Source organism: Nuphar pumila, chromosome 16, assembly GCF_984573655.1.
Source record: "Nuphar pumila chromosome 16, dmNupPumi1.hap1.1, whole genome shotgun sequence".
In the NCBI taxonomy this organism is placed as follows: domain Eukaryota; kingdom Viridiplantae; phylum Streptophyta; class Magnoliopsida; order Nymphaeales; family Nymphaeaceae; genus Nuphar; species Nuphar pumila.
This window is the reverse complement of record NC_143264.1, coordinates 62,841,056-62,858,411: the sequence shown is the minus strand read 5'-3', so window position 1 is coordinate 62,858,411 and position 17,356 is coordinate 62,841,056. Positions and strand designations below refer to the sequence as shown.

At 38.5% G+C, this 17,356-nt stretch overlaps 1 protein-coding gene across 1 annotated transcript; it reads right to left on the bottom strand.

Annotated features, from left to right (window-relative positions):
- Window positions 1–1,238: 1,238 nt before the first annotated feature.
- LOC149813350 (Ribosomal protein S5 domain 2-like superfamily protein) lies at window positions 1,239–8,507 on the bottom strand. The gene is made up of 4 exons (XM_089991533.1): window positions 7,849–8,507; window positions 4,986–5,426; window positions 2,978–3,058; window positions 1,239–1,622 (listed from the first exon to the last, which is right to left on the bottom strand). Exons 1-4 carry the CDS (start codon window positions 8,501–8,503, stop codon window positions 1,531–1,533), a joined length of 1,269 nt encoding a protein of 422 aa, XP_089847659.1. The 5' UTR covers window positions 8,504–8,507; the 3' UTR covers window positions 1,239–1,530.
- Window positions 8,508–17,356: the final 8,849 nt, after the last annotated feature.

The following is a 17,356-nucleotide window of genomic DNA, read 5'->3' as shown; positions in this document are numbered from 1 at the left end:
TCATTTTAAATAGGCGTACCTAGCACCCAAGAAGCGGAACGATATATAGGGCAAACTTCATTAGTTCCACATGTGAAAGGTAAAAAAAGGCATTCCTATGGCTATTTACAATTTTAGACACGAAAAGAATATAAAAAATTATAGAGCTTTTAAGAAAACACATCAAATTACCCATACGGTTCCAGTTACCAGAAAAAATCTCATTTGGGAGACTAGACCTTATTGAATTCAGGACTTCAAGAGCCAATCCTTTGGTTTAAAAAGCATACACAAAAACTGCTTTAATCATCATCATTCGATCAGAGCACCAATCAGATGGAGCAAAAACTCTGAAAAGTTTAATTCCAAACAGACGCTTATCTGTTGATGACAGGATATTACATTTTCCTGACCCAACTGAAAGAAGCATGTAGTTATATTCCAAAAACTTTTAGCAAAAGATTCAAGTTAATTAGAAAGGAATTCAGCTAAGGCAGTAGTTGATCCCCCTCTCAGGCTATCTTACCAAAAAATATGCCCTTTCAAAAACATCCATGTCGACTGTTTTCTCAAATGACAATAACAGAGTCGAAGACCAACATGTGCAGTTGCAGCAGTCCAGTTACAAAGAGAAGTCACTGAATTGTAGACAAACTAAGACATTACCCTGGCAAGAACAGCCCCTAAATAACATTAACGAAATTTTTTTGATTTCATGGTTCACAAGATTCTTAGGTGGTAATAAAAGGAAAAAGCATACAATGTTCCACCACAATTAATTTCACAGCAATTTCTCAATCATGATGAGAAGCATCATGCCCCAAGGAAACTCACATTTTCAGCATCTTGCAATACAGACCAGTCCCATATGAGGATATATCAGTGTCACCAAGTAATACACACACAAATTCCTGTTAAATAAAACGTACACACTATGACGGATGCACACAAAAGTTCCTGTGAAAAACGAGAAAAGAAACCCTTGAATCCAACCATAAACTCGGCTACTCATAGAGTTGAGCTGACTTAGCCAACAACTTGGCAGATCATAATTCAGGCTTTCAACAATAGATCCAAAGTCCATAACCAGGTTGATCAGAGTCTCATCAAGTGAAAAAGTGATTGAAGTTGCTTCAGCAATATTCGCAAGTTCACAGAGGAGTTTAATTTTCTTACATACCCACATGCACCGGTGAGTTAAATCAAATCGCCCATAGCCAACCTATGACTGAAGCAAGATTGAATATAGACATGCAAAATGCATACAAGAAATTATCAGAGAACAATGCTTATTCTTTCTATAACATCCTATATTTTCACCAGAAATGTGTAATTGCACCCTGAAAAAACAAACACATCTTTCACATTCTAATGATCTTACAGTGATTAAACCCCAGAACTTCCACATCTTTAAAGAAGATGCTCAAAATTGATGGAAAAGCCAAGAAATAACCGCCCTTGTGCTGCTGTGGGTAATTTGTAAATGTTCCACATGAAAGAGAGTCGGGTGTGAAAGAAAGATGGATAAATAATGCAAATTGAGAACCCACTTCATCTTTTGACCCATTGAAAGCTCTTCCGGGCTTTGGCTTTTCCAGGTTTTTTCCTTTCCACTACACGTGAATCCCTTGTCAAAAGTCCAGCTGTACCAATACAAATAACATAAACAACACTCAGTAAGCAAAATCACTCCACATGAAACACTGGCAATGCAAGGATAACTAAGTAAATGCCATAAAAGATTTGAAACAATTTTCACATTTATCATAACTGATCAGGAAAAAAGAGAACATAACTACAGGCGTGGTTTTACCTTGCTTAATGTATCAATCAAACTAAATTGGACTCATTTCCTCGGCCATATAATGGAGAGGCAGTATGGGGCCTATTTCTGTTTTGTTAAGCACATAAGATTTCTTCCCCGCAATACATTCAAACTCGATTCAGTCATTAGCATTACTAGTTCTTCCTTTGTATTTGAATGATGCCAAGCCTTAGGAGTCCTATTATAGTTCATTATCTAGTTACCAAGATAATTCTCCTCTTCTATACATTCCATTCAGTCATAGAGAAAATAAATTCTTTTGTATTCAACATTTGCATATATCTTTGTTACAGGGATTATTTCTCATTAATCAGTTTCATCATTATGGTTTCTCACTCCATGTTTTTTTTGGCCATGGGATGATTTTCGGAATTGTATTTTGCTTTGGAAAAGCTCTGTCTTAATTGACATTTACTTAATTTCTTTGGTAGGGAGCAAGAAAAGTAAAGTTTAATCAAGCGGTTTTAGACCTCTATTAATAATGGGTCAAAAACAGAACCCTCATCAGCTGATTCCTGGCTCAACCTCCAGAAGTGTGATGGCTGAGTGGCTTCAATGGACACTGTATGTTTACCAGGGAATCTAAGTACCACTTACCAAAGCTGTTCCCAGATACATTTTCTGGTTATGCAATGTAGTATATTAACCTACCTACATGTGATGGGTACATGCTTCAAGTCGTCTCATCTCTATAAAGGAATCTAAAGTATTTGAGTTAAAATATGTTCCCATTTACATGGTTTTGATTCCATTCAGACATAAACGCCTGGCCTGAATGATGGTTGAATGATTCCAACTTGTATAGCCAAAATCTCACATACAAAAAAAAATTGCCATAACTAGAATACATAACATGGACACCACATTTTACTGAAAAATAGGAAAATGGAACTCGCTTTTATACCAAATTATTAGAATATTAAACAAAATTTATGTATGTTGTGGGTGTGTTTAATGCATCAAAAAATTTGTTTAGATAAACTTAGAGACCATCTTCTCTGAAATTGGCCCAAATAATAGCTCAAAGTCTGACGAAACAATGAAATTACTCATCCAAATCTCATACTCACTGCATTATTTCGACTATTTTATTGAAGTATCCTTAAAGGGCCTGTACCAATTTCCATGAACTTTTCAGAACCAATATCCTTTTGTTATGGAGAAAGAACTAACCAGATCGAAGATATGGTTGCAACCCAGGTTCCCAGTTTTGCAAAGCTCTGCTGATCCCGAGGCGAATAGCTCCAGCTTGACCTGCAAATTGATCACCAAAATAGCAATCATCAAGTGTCACGCAGTTAAATGCTATAATCCATATCTTTTATATACTTCAATTTAAAATTATTTCCACTCAGGCTCTTGGAAAACAAGGATAACCATTCTGTACATCATGGCATAAAAGTTCAACAAAGGATTCTTAGATAGGAACTCCTGAAACAAAAGAATGCAGATAAACTTTGGAATGGCAGATAACATTGAAAAGGAATAAACACAAATAAGAATATTTAGCAAAATCAAATTGATCCATGAGCTTGTCATCTTGGCTATGAGGTAGTCAAGTTTATGATGGAGGCAAGAATGTTGAGGAGAAAAGCATAACAATCTTTGTCTACTCAACAAATTCTTGCAAAAGAATATTATGTTACTATAGATAAGCTCTGAACCTAGCGAGACTGTACTTCTCTATCCTTCCTGGTCTGTCAATGCCCTATTTGTGTGACAGCAACCTTTACCCATATGGATATGTCATACCTGTGACGGTACCAAATCTGTTTGTTTAATCCCTATAATGATCAACAGCTTCTAGTGGACGTTAACAACTTTCACAAAAAAAATAGCCTAACAAATTATGAAATCCCAGGATGATGCTTAACATAAATTTTTACATTGCTCTAGTAGTTCAACAAAAAGGTGCAAGCCATATATCATGAGAATGTAAAGAAATTACCAAATCAAGGATGTATATTTTCATAAACTAAATAGAACACCCTTGATGATAAGAATCAAGATAAAGCATCAATGTGGTATTTGAATATACATTCGAGGTAAGAAAAGAATTGGTAAATTTGTTAACCTTCACCAAGACCAGATGTTCATGTATCACACGCACTGATGCACGTAGTACGCATGCATACAACAACAACAACGCCTTCATCCCAAACAATTGGGGTCGGCGATATGAACCAAAAAGAAAATCATTTTGGGTCCTCCACATGAATCCTTCTCCTCCACTCATTTCTATCCAATGTCATGTCCTCGGTGAGGTTCAAAGCATTCATATCCTTTCTTATCATCTCCATCCAAGTCTTCTTAGGCCTACCCCAACCTCTTTTAGCTAATATATTTTCCCATTTCTCCATCCTTCTAACCGGAGCATCATTAGGCCTTCGCCGAATATGCCCAAACCATCGTAAACGATTCTCACTCATCTTATTTTCAATGGATGCAACGCCTACCTTCTTACGTATTTCCTCATTCCGAATCTTATCTTTTAGTGTCTTTCCACACATCCATCGAAGCATACGCATCTCAGTTACACTTATTTTTTGAAAATGATGTCTCTTGGCAGCCCAACATTCCCTACCATATAGTAAAGCGGGTCTAATTGTCGTCCTATAAAACTTCCCCTTCAACTGCAATGGCATTCTACGACCGCACAACATTCCAGTTGCACTTTTCCATTTCATCCACCCAACCTTAATCCTATGATTTACATCTCCATCAATTTCTCCATTCTTTTGAATGATAGATCCCAAATATTTGAAACAGTCATCCACCGCTATTTCTTGCTCACCAATCTTATATTTGAATGATGCACGTAGTACACATGCATACACGGTTCCAATAATCTGCAGACCAGATTAAGCTAAAATAAGTCATCTCAAAATGCATACTTTTTCTTGATTACATACACAGGTTCTCATTATTCAAATTCCTTACAAAACTCAAACAAAGAGACTTGGAATATTTGACCAAATGTCACTGCCTTTCACAGTGTGCTTTACATCCCAGAGGCTTGGATAACTGAATATGAAAAGTTGGCTATATTTTTACTTATAGAGATTCACATAACAAATCCTTTGAAAGCACAACACTATGACATAATTTTTTACTCAGTTAATTTCCCTGCAACGATTACAAGTTTAGAAAATTGAAAATTAGAAACACTTGAAAAACTTACCAGATACTCCACCACCCTTCACAGTGCACTTCACATCCCACATGCCTGTTGTCTTTGTCTCGGCGAATGGCTTAAGAAGGTCAGCACGGTGGTCAAGAATTGGGAAGTAGACATCGAACTGCTTGTCATTGATAATAAAGTTCCCATTTCCAGGCTGAATCCAAACACGAGCTATACTGCATTTCCTTCTTCCTGTTCCATAGGCCCTTCCCTTTTCATCAACTTTTCTTATTCGTGATTTAGCAATTTCCTCCTGTTTTTGTCGCTCCATCTCTGCTCTAGTCGACTTTTTCTCACTTTTCTCCAGGCGAAGTTCCTCAATTTCTCTCAGTGGAGGCAATCCTTCAACGCCCTCAAAGTCTTTAAGGGCTATCAAACTATCCAACATAGCCTCTGTTATTCCTGACGCAGCAATAAGATCTCCAAATGCACGATTTGGACCTGAAACCAAAGACCCATAGTAACTAGCTTAATGGTCAAAATAATGCACCCTGAATAGGGAGCTTTCAACATGAAGTGGATCCACTCAACTTTCAAAGGTGTGCGTGTGTTGAAGATATGGATTTTTGGCGGCTTAGGGTATTGACAGACTTATATACTTGACATGCCAATATTTCAAAAAACTAAAAAGGTATGTTTACATGATCAATGATTGACATTTTCTCCACATAATAACAACAATATCATAACAAACAACCAGGAGGAAATCATAACAAAAAAATCAAGTGCAAGAGACTCTCATTGCATGGGTCACACATAAGGAGGCTAGATAATGATTATTATGACTTTAAAAAACACTTGTTTAACATGTACAATTTTCAAGCAATTGAGAGCAGTGTTTTCGTCCGATAGGCTCTTTCTGGACATTCTATGGCAAACCTGCACTACTACTTTTTCTCTATTTCAACTCAATGTACGGATTATAACTAGCAAGTGGTTTAACAACAATAATTGAGTAATAAGTCCCTCTTGCACATGCAAACACGCACACACATAATCAGTTCTAAAATTTTGTTTTAGAAGATCTATGGAATCATATCCTAGATATTTAACAACAAAAATCTTTAGGTTTCTTTTTAAAATCTCAAAAAGTTGCCATTGGTATAAGATATTGTTTCCTACTTTATTTTTTGAAAGAATAGTAGGTGTAAACCTTAGACATTATACATAAAAGCTTTAGTTAAATCTCTTTCGAAATTCCTACTGGTAAGATTTTTGTTAGGGAAAGTTTTATAGGACGACTATTAGACCTGCTTTACTATATGGTACGGAATGTTGGGCTGCCAAGAGACATCATATTCAAAAAATGAGTGTAGCTGAGATGCGGATGCTTAGATGGATATGTGGAAATACAATAAAAGATAAGATTCGGAACGAGGAGATACGTAAGAAGGTAGGTGTTGCACCCATTGAAAATAAGATGCGAGAGAATCGTTTACGGTGGTTTGGACATATTCGGCGAAGGCCTAATGATGCTCCAGTTAGAAGGTTGGAGAAATGGGAAAATATATTAGTTAAAAGAGGTCGGGGTAGGCCTAGGAAGACTTGGATGGAGATGATAGGAAAGGATATGAATGCTTTGAACCTCACAGAGGACATGGCATTGGATAGAAATGATTGGAGGAAAAGGATTCATGTGGAAGACCCAAAATGAATTTCTTTTTTGGTTCATATCGCTGACCCCAATTGTTTTGGGATGAAGACGTAGTTGTTGTAGTTGTTGTTGTTGTTGTAGTGTCATCAATATTCCAAATATGGGTTTCTAAAACTATATTCAGTTTCATGTCACTATATGAATCTTTCTATATACAGTGCTCAGAGATGTTACGATTCTTCTATTTACCAGCTCCACAACTACAACTACAACTACCGTTGTTTGCTAATTGCTATTAGTTACCAAACTCAACTTAGGAGACTATTTGTGATTCATTGGATTCATCAGGAGCTCTGGGAGGCATGCAAAGGCAATGTAACAACTAACAAGACACTGCCGCAACGTAAGCTCGGTTCCACTCTACCTAATCAAAATTGAAACAGTTGCATTCTATTTTCCTCTCAAAAAGAAAGAAGGTTGCATACTATTATACTCACGCAACAGACATTCTGACCATGCACCTAAGTGGTTATTTGCCCTCATGTAGAAGGCAGTAAAGAGTTTAACACAAACACGTTCTGACATGAAAAGAGATTCAAAACAAAGGCACACTCTAGGGCGTGCAAGCTGGACACGACACCTTCCTAACAATGAATAGCTTGTAAACCTTTCCAGTGTTAACCCCAAAGAAAAGCAACCAAACAATTCTTTGTACTGTTCCGACGTGCCCAAAGGTTCATCCCCTGAACAAAACCCTCAGGAGCATATAATCATAGAGCATCACCATGCATCTGAAACGGTCAAGGATGTGATATTCAACAATACGAGAACGCTGCATCAGAGATTCAATAACCCAATATCCGCCGAACCCCAATAAACAAATGGCCACAAAACAAAATACCACCCCTAGCCAAAAGTCACCACCCAACCAAATCCAAAGTTCCACTTCTTGGAAACAACCAATCATAATAAAGCATAAAAAACAGCTTGGCAATAGTCACAACTAAGTCCACGTCCACAAACAGATATATTTTATTTGAAGATGATAACTAAAACAAATGGCATTCAGTTTCCATCGTCCGAGAAGATGATCGCGTTTTGCTTATTCCTCATGATCCATCCTTCCAACTACGACATGATCGATGATACCGACTAAGCTAATACAGAAAGGCAAGCATTTTCAATCGCATGATTTCTGATCTTAAAATTCCAAACCATGACGGTCCAACCAATAAGAAGAAAAGAAAAAAGAGAAAAAAGAGGAATTACCCTTCAGGGTGGCAGAGAGCTCGGCTTCCTCTTTTTGAATCTTCTTATCCTCCTCGCTCATTTCTAACTCCCCCTCGTCCATCCCGATGCCCTCGATTCCCTCGGGCACCGCCGCAAAATCGCTCCCCAAGCTCCCCTCCTTATCATCCTCCCCGAATGTCCACGGCTTGAACCCCTCGGCCGTCTTCCACTCGTCGTCTCCGCCTCCCTCCGCCGCCGGCCGGATCTCCCGCTCCACCTCCTCGAAGATATCCCCTTCCTTCGACGCGGAGTCCACCGCCGCCCCGTGGGAATCCCACGCCTCGCCCTCCGGAAGGATCCCGCCGGGAACCCTCGGCGGAGGCTCCGCCTCTCCGTCACCGTCCCCTCCCAGCCCGCTCAGCTTCTCCTCCCCGGCATCGCCCTCGATCTCGCCGAATAGGTCCCATTTTCCGTTTCCGGAGGCGCTCTCGGGCGAGAAGCTCCAGCGCTTGGAGGAGGGATCGTCGCTGACGTTGGGCGGCCCGCCGGGCTTCCCTCCCTTGCCGCCATTCCCGTCGCTCGAGAAGGTTCTGTAAGCCGCTAGAAGGGCGAGGGACGGCCGGCGAGCCGGAGATAGCGTCGGGGTTAGGGTTTTGAGGGGTCGGCAGGCTCGGAGGAGGCGAGCGAGCATCATATTGGCGGGGACGGCATCGCTCTCTTCTCCGCTGTTTTCAGTGTCAGCAGTGACTAGGGTTCAGGGTTTTGGGTCGGGAATATGGATCTGGATTCGGAATTCCCATAAAGGATAGAATGAAATTTCCGGCGACGGGAAATGTCTGATATTTTGTAAAATCTGATTTTACAGAAAAAATATAGGCAAATATAGCACAGCACATTGAAAGTAGTTTTAAGTTTATTTCACCATATGTGGACATTTTTCTTCATTGTCAGGTGCACACGAGACGGGCTCGAGCTAGGCTCAGTTCAAAAAAGTATGTGTTCAAGCTCAGCTTGAGTTCGAGCCAAGCTTGAACACTCAACTTACAAAATTGGCTTGGCTCAAATTCGAGCCTGACTCAACTCGGCTCAAGCCAAATTGATTTGTTTAAGTACACAGCAGTCTAACCACTTGGGTGAAACCACTTTTTGTGATTTTCAGGAAACAAAAATTATACATATCATAATATTTGTTATTATACAACTACAAACCGACTGTTATTGATTGGAACATTGATAATTATATAGCTGGATGACCTATGAGAGACATTAAGTATGTACAAGGTACATTATGTTGAAGGAATTATTAGAGACAATGATGTTAATTATGCAAATCAACTAAGAATGTGATGTGAGCATAATTAACATTCGAAATCACGTGATTGGTGGACGCTTCTTCGGATTTGGATAGACAATTAGCTGGCACTTTCATAGAGTGTTGAATGTTGTATTGAAATTATATTCAGATTTTTTAAAACAAGCATTATCAGCATCACCAATATAAATTAAAACAAATCTTAGGTTCAGTCTATATTTCAAGGTAAATTGATTCTCTCAATAAGTTATACAATAGAAGATAATTATTTTAAATATTAAATCTTATAAATTTGTTGGCTAATATAGGATTATGTTGGTGCTATTGATGAGACTCATATTTCTGCTTTTGTGTCAAGATGTGATCAACCAAGATGGAGAGATAGGAACTATAACATTACTTAGAATGTTCTTGTTGTTGTGTCATTCAATATGAAATTTCAATATGTTCTAGCTGATTGGAAAGGATCTTGATGCTAGAGTGTTAGCAGATGCTCTACAAAGGCAAAGAAATTGACTTAGTCTCTCGTGGTAAGTGCAAACATGTTGAATATTTATTCTAGCAACATAATTGTAATGAGTTATTAAACAATTCTAATGGCTAACACATTTATTATAGGAAAATATTATGTAGTAGATATGGGATATCCAAATGTACCCAGGTTCTTGGCTCCACATAGTGATTTTCGTTATCATCTAAGTGAATAAAGAAATGGTGGTCTAAAAAGAGAACAAAAAGAATTTTTTAACTATCATGTCCAACTACATAATGTAGTTGAACGTGCTTTTGGTGTATTAAAATGATGATTCAATATTCTATGTTTAGCTCCATAGTTTTCAATTAGAACTCAAGCAAAGATTGTGTTAGCATGTTGTAGCTTGCACAACTTTATAAGAAGCTTGGGAGCTGACTCACTTTAAGAAAATGTTGATATGTTTGAAGGTAAACCTAATGATGAACCATATACTGTTGGGGATAGAATATGGTGTCTATCAAGGTCTTAGAAAGAACGAGATGATTGGTGAGACTTTAGAGACAATTTTACACAACGAATGTGGGTTGATGAGCATTCTAGTTAGATATTTTAAATTTGGTTTGGTTTGTAAGTCATATAAGGCAAAAATGTTATCTTAAAACTATATTGTTATGGATTATGCTATTGTCATGTTATAAATTTTCTTATCATGTTTTGTTATGGATTTTGTTAATATCATTGTGGTGAAAAGTATTTTGTTATGGATTGTTTTCTTTTCATTACACTTTTTGATCCCTTATAATATGACTTGTCATGTTATGTTATAATATGACCTTTATCTTTGCCGTAAATAACCGTGTTGTATAGCAAAATTATAGGGTTATGGATGCCAATGTGAATGAAGGTCAATGAGCTAAAGATAACAGAAAGGATTCAAAGACACAATTTTGTTGGGATTCACATACGAAAGTTGATGCCTTACTTATCAAGCTATGTTCGCAAGCAGCTCATCAAGGACGAAAACCTGCTAAAATTTTAAAAAAATAACTATGACAAGAATGGCTAACGAGATTAGTACAAAGCTAAACATTGCGATTACAGTTAAAAATGTCCAATCTCATTTGAAGACATGGACAAAGCAATACCATCATATAAAGGAGATTCTGAATGAGTGAATTTTACTATGATTTAGCTATTCATCTAGTCCCTGATCTACGTGAAGTCTGGGATGAATTTTTAGAGGTATGTTCCTATCATTGAATCAAATCTTGATAAAACACATTATTCTTATAAAAACTAATATCTAATGCAACTATTTTATTAATTTTTTAGACCATACCTGATCTAAAGTATTTATGAGGGAAAGATACTTCAAACTTTACATAACTCAGCATCATTGTAGGTAATGATCATGCTACTAGGGGGCATCGATTACTGTTGTCGATGTTATAGCTGATGAAGGTAAAAATCAAAACTATGAAGATGAATGCTACATTTCGGATCATCCACAATATGATGCCCAAGATACCGATGATGTTTTTGGTGGCAAAGAATCTCTAGCAATACTCATTCTTACTGCACCTAGAGTGGAGAGTTCTAACTTATTCTAGATGTCGGCCTGAAGCCAATCTCTAGCAACACTGTTAGCTTTATGTGGTCTGTTGTGTGCCGTCTCTATCTTTTTCTTGTATTTAGGTAGAACACTTAGTCTTGGCTTCAAATGAGTCCCTCACAGAATGCATAAATATAAAATGATAACTGGGTATATAAATTTTGATCTGCAATGATTACATTGAAGAAGATTTGTGTAAGATAATGCATTTGCTCATGAGGGAGTTTAACATGATGGTAGAAAATAATTGCTAGAGCAAGTGTTCAAGCAAATTATAGAGCCTTGACTAGGTCACACTAGAGATTTTATCATGATGATCAGGAAGAACACATGATGGCAGCTTTTTTCTTTTGACTTAATGATGAAATCTATGTTTTTTTCATATGATACATGGCTGCAATGGCAGTATGGAATTTGGCCTTTTCTGTGAATCTGTGAAAATTTTTGCAAAGGAAAGCTTGGCGTAAGAATCAGCTCATTCTTTCTTGCCGTAAAATGCGCATAGTTTATGTAAATTTTGTTATGGTTGAATCTCTCTCTCTCCTTCTCATATCTATAAATGGATTAAAGAAACAGAACAAAGAAATGGCACAAACATCATTTGTAGTTCATGAATTACATCAAATTTAGTTCAAGCATGTGATACTACTTAGAAAGTATTAAGTTTGAAATGAGTATTAACATGCTTCTTTCTTCTTTGGACCAGTTTTGCAGAAAAAAGAAAGAAAAGAAAGCGACAATAAGAAATAAAATCTTGCTATGCATTTAACAAAATGAAGTATGAAAACATTCTGTTAGTTTGCCTTGGACACAAAATACTGTAATGAACTGAGCCGGAGATTAATCTATCTGTTGATTTGAGTCGATCTACTTTATAAGACACGCAATCCTAGCTCTTGTACATGATGGAAGTTGTATGCCATGATCTAAAACCAGAAAATGTCTTGGTGAGAGAGGATGGCCATATTATGCTCTGAGACTTTGATTTATCATTAAAGTGTCATGTAAGTCCAACTCTTGTGAAGTCTTCATATATAGGATCTGAAACCTCTAGGAAGGTCCCTGCATAATGCATTCAACCATCCTGTATTGGAGCATTCAACCTATAGAAACCCTATGCTTGGTTTATTTTTCACTTCTTTGTCTGCCTGCAGGTGATGAGTGTCAAAGCTCTTGGAACTTCCTTGAAGCTAACCTTTGAAGGTTCCAATCAATTGATTTACCTACAAACATGGTTGTTTATGACAGTTGTTCTTACATGTGTCCTCATGCAAATGAATTACCTCAGGAAGGTCAGTAAAGAATCAGTTACTCTTTCTGGACAGTGTTCGCTGCAACAGTACTAGAAGATGAAGGTTATTGGATCCCTATATAATTGTCCATTTTGGTAGATGATTGAAATCATTTAAGAATTGTTTCACCATGAGATAATGGCACTGCTTTGCAGAGAACCTGTCACGTGGATATGGATGTGGGAATAGGATACATTGCAACCTTGGTACAACACATCAATTCAAAGAAAATTAGGACATGGGGACACAGCCGTACACACACAGATGTATGTTTGTGTATGGCTTCTAATACATATATGCACATATAAATATCAAATGCTAAATCAAAATTGTGTTATGCTTAATATAAATGGATGAATCAGTAATAATCTTCAAAATTCCATCATTATGAAAATAGTTGTTAATCATGCCATGTTCTTGCCCTTCATGTAATCTTAGGAAACTCTTTTCGGTTTTGTACATGGTATTCGCATGATTAGCCTTTTGATTTTCTAAACACTGATTTCTCAAAATTTTAAATTTTCATTAATGTGTCAAAGTAGTTAACTATCAAAAATACCCCTTGACAGTCGATCAACATTATGAACTATCAAAAATTCATTTTGGCATGTTCTCTACAATTCCACTTTCCTACCAAATCAATTGATCTATACAGCTCCAACTTTTCTTGTCAACCCACTTGATTCCTAATGGTTGAATCATTGAAATAGTGGCTAGAGATGAATTCTCCATGTATTCAATTATTAGCCTAACTTAAAGTGAAAGCGTCATATATAGCCTCTTTCTTTCACTGCCACCAATTGCGCTCATTTTTAGAAAGTTGTAAGCAATAAGAACTCTTAGCCTACATCACATGAACATGCCTAAAAGGACATGGGACACACTATTTTCCTGCAGTTTTCCACTAAAAATACAAACAGAGGACACGACACGAGAGTAAATTGGAGAACCCTGTGACACAATTCATAACGCTGATGCATCAAGTGCAACACTTGATCTCAGTAACACAAGATAGAAACTGACTAATTGAAGCTTTATGAAATGGTTTTATTTTTTGCATAGAATGGAGAGATGCTTGACGGGATAGCAGGTGTGATCTTAATTGTTTGTACTTAGATAATTTGATTGGTTTTTGTCTGGCTTAAAGGAATTATGTATGATTGCAAGTCCTTGACAAGTTTATGCACCATGGCCATAAGAATTCCCAACTTTATAGGTTAATGCTTTCTTCTGCGCCTTTTAAGCATTTCTTTGGACATCACTCCTGGTATCAGACCTATTCAAAAGGATGGTTATGTGGTGGATGATGCCTTTCACTGCATGTTTATGAAATGCTTACAACTTGTTTCAAGTGTGCCTGTATATATACGAAATTCAGGGTGCAGGTGCAAATGGGTAAGATACGAGCTCAATCAAGGTTTACCAAATCTCAAGCTGGACTTGAGTTGAATCTGGATCTCAAATTTTACATGATAAATTTGGATCTAACAAAAACAGATAAAGATCTGAACACGTGTCTTACATTAATAAGTACAAACGAATCGGGTTTTATCTGAACCCCTCACACAAATCCAACAGAAAATGACTGAATCCCAAAAGAGTCTGAATCCGATACAGAAGCATATATGGATTCTGTCACTTGGGTGGCAAATGCAAATATCACGTTTGCATGTCTGTATGGAATCCGTGGTGCTGAAGAGGTAACTATGAAATCCACACATCCTCCCAAACAGTTTCAATAATGGATTTGAAAGTTTTTGCCGGAATTTTGATTGTGCTCCCAAACAAGCAGGTGGGAATTTCTAAATCCACCAGATTTGTAGATTCCGTACTTTCTTTCGCAGCTACCATGTATGTCGAGATTCCAAACAGTGCCTAAACGAAAAAGAATTGACCCAATTTTGAAGTAGATCAGGAGAATGCCAACGGTTCCGATTTTGAATAAGAAAATACGATGGGCAGTCTGCGGTTGGATCTGGAACAACCAAAATTTGCAAAAGCCTCATCTTGAATCCCAACCGTTTGTAGACCGTCACTAGTAGGGATGGCAGGGGATTGGGGGACATCGTAGCTTCGCCGCGCGTTTGAACCGGGGATAAAGGGCATGAAATAGGGATGGAGGCAGGGATGAAGGTTAAAATCTATCCCCGTGCAGGGATGGAGGCTGGGATGGACTTAAGCTTTTTCCCACCCCATCCCCATTCCAATCCCTGCCTAGCCCGCCCCATCCCCGATCCTTTGAGTAGGGGTGGCAATTTCTGACACGACCCGCCAACCCGCCTCTTAGGCGGGTTCGGGTTCGGGTTGGGCTTAAGCCAACCCGTTTAATAAACGGGTCGACCCGCGTAACCCGTTTATTAAACAGGTCGGGTTCGGGTTGGGGGTATGCCAACCCGCCAACCCGGCTGACCCGTTTAATAAACGGGTTAGGCGGGTGGGTCAACCCGCCAACCCAACCCGTCAACCCGTCGACCCGCCAACCCGACCCGTCAACCCGTCAACCCGACCCGTCAACCTGAGAACCCGTTTACCCGACCCAACCCATTTATTAAATGGGTTGGCGGGTCGTGTCGGGTTACCCGTTTATTAAACGGGTCGGGTTTGTGTTTGCCACAGCCGACCCGTTTAATAAACGGGTCAGGTTCGGGTTGAGGTATGCTGACCCGCCAACCCGACACGATCGCCACCCCTACCTTTGAGGGATGACTATAGACTAAGGAGAAACGGGCCCCGCACTGCCCCCCACCCCTCCTTTGGACCGGGGATGGAGGACATGAAACCGGGATGGACTTAAGCTTTTCCCCGTCCCAATCCCCGCCCCATCCCCAATCCTTTAAGGGGTGACTATAGATTAAGGGAAAAACGGGGCCCTATCCCGCCTCACCCCCGTTTGGACCGAGGATGGAGGACATGAAATTGGGATGAAGGCAGGGGTGGAGGTTGAAATCCATCCCCGTGCAGGATAAAGGCAGGGACGAAGGTTTAGATTTTGAAATGGCCTCCACCCCCGCCGAGGTCCACTGCCATCCCTAGTTACTAGTTGTTATGTGAGCGACACAAGATGCGCTGATGGCTCTCCATCTCTAAAGATGGACGGTTTGCAAGCAACAAGACAGGTTTACGCCGGGTCCAACTCTCTACTTCAAAGCCTATTGCGTTTGGTTCTTATGTCATCATATTTATTATTTATAAAAGAACGGTGCTCATGTCACCCTATTTATTCTTTATTGAAAAAAAAGGAAAATTGTGGTTGGTGGGGATTGATAAAACCTGATTTTGCCCACCAATTTTGCCCAAACCTCGTCAAGAAAAGAAAAGTAAAAGAAAGGAAAAAACTTCATTTAGAACCCAACTTTTTGCCATTGATTCCAAATATTGCCTCATTTTTTTTTTAAATTTCAAATATGAGCCAAACTTTTTATGAAAACAATCAATTTCAAATATGAGCCAAACTTTTTATGAAAACAATCAAATAAAACCCTCGGGTCAACATTCATCATGCTGGAAAACGTTAGTTGTTGTTTGGTTTCTTTTTATATTTTCAAAATTCAAAAGTACTCATTAATCTTCATAAAACAGAAAAAACAGTTTGAAGGTCACTGTTGTAATTTGACTTGTTTGGCAGTTTCCAGCAAAACTTTAGCCTATACTTGAAATTACGGGTCTCTAAATGAAATTTTCCCTAAAAAGAAATTGGTCTATGCAATGTTGGACGCAATTTATAATAGCGTTATTTTACTTGTAAAATAATTGCTTGACAAAAGATTTCTTGTCTTTGAGGTAAATATTATTTTTTTTTAAGGCAAGCTGGGGTTGGGCGGACCCCTACCAGTTATACAATGATACCATTGGGATTCGAACTTGCAAAGTCCCAACACAAGGTGACGTGCACTAGCTGCTCAAGCGGAGCCCCGTTGAGGTAAATACTTAGTCAAGTCGACTGGACCATCCTATCTAGTTGGAAACGATGGTTGAAAGCTTTATCGATCTGGTCAACCTGGTTATGTAGATGTGTTCAACTTGGTTTGTTTGATTGGTTGTGCTTTAGATCATGTTGTTTCAATATAAAATAGGTTTTTTCGAATTGCAAAATTCTATTGCTGATTTTTAGCTTTTCAAAAACTTGCTAATCAGATTATTCAAAATATGTTTTTTAATAAATAAACATATTATATTTGTAAAATTTGATGCAAAAAAAAAAATCATGAAAATGACTGTGGATGCTAATAACTAGAAAGTCAGATCGACCTGACCAAATATTAACCCTTTTTTTTATTTTAATTATGTTTGAATTTCCGTTAAGTTCCCGTTATTTACCTGCATTTACCAATATCGCTCGAGCCTGACCCGGTTGTGACTTTTCGCTGAATGGAAGGGAGAATATGGTAAATGACCTAAAGTACGGTCAACCGCGGCGTCTGCGAGTAGGAGAGCGCGGATTCTGAAATGGTTGATCTGAACGAACCAGATAAAAAATGGTTCATCGGACGGTCCTCCTTTCGGGAAGACGTTTCTCCTTGACCCTTTTTTATTCTTTTCTAGAAGCCAGTCAACCACCGGCTGTCACCGGTCGCAGCCTCCACCAGACTCCAGAGCCAACGACCTCGGTTGGTCCTCCTCCACGTAGAGGTCTCTCGCGTATACCCTTCCTCTTAATTAAGAGCACACGTGATTTAACATTATTTCGGAAAAGCCATTGTCGTAAAGTATCCTACTCAAAATCAGATAATCCGAAGAGTGGCACAAGTGTAATATTGAGAAATAGAGAGCTATTACAGTACAGGAGCCTCCCTGCCGTGAAGGAAACGTTGGATGTGGGGCTATAAATGTGGAGGAATACCAGCGGACTCTGAATT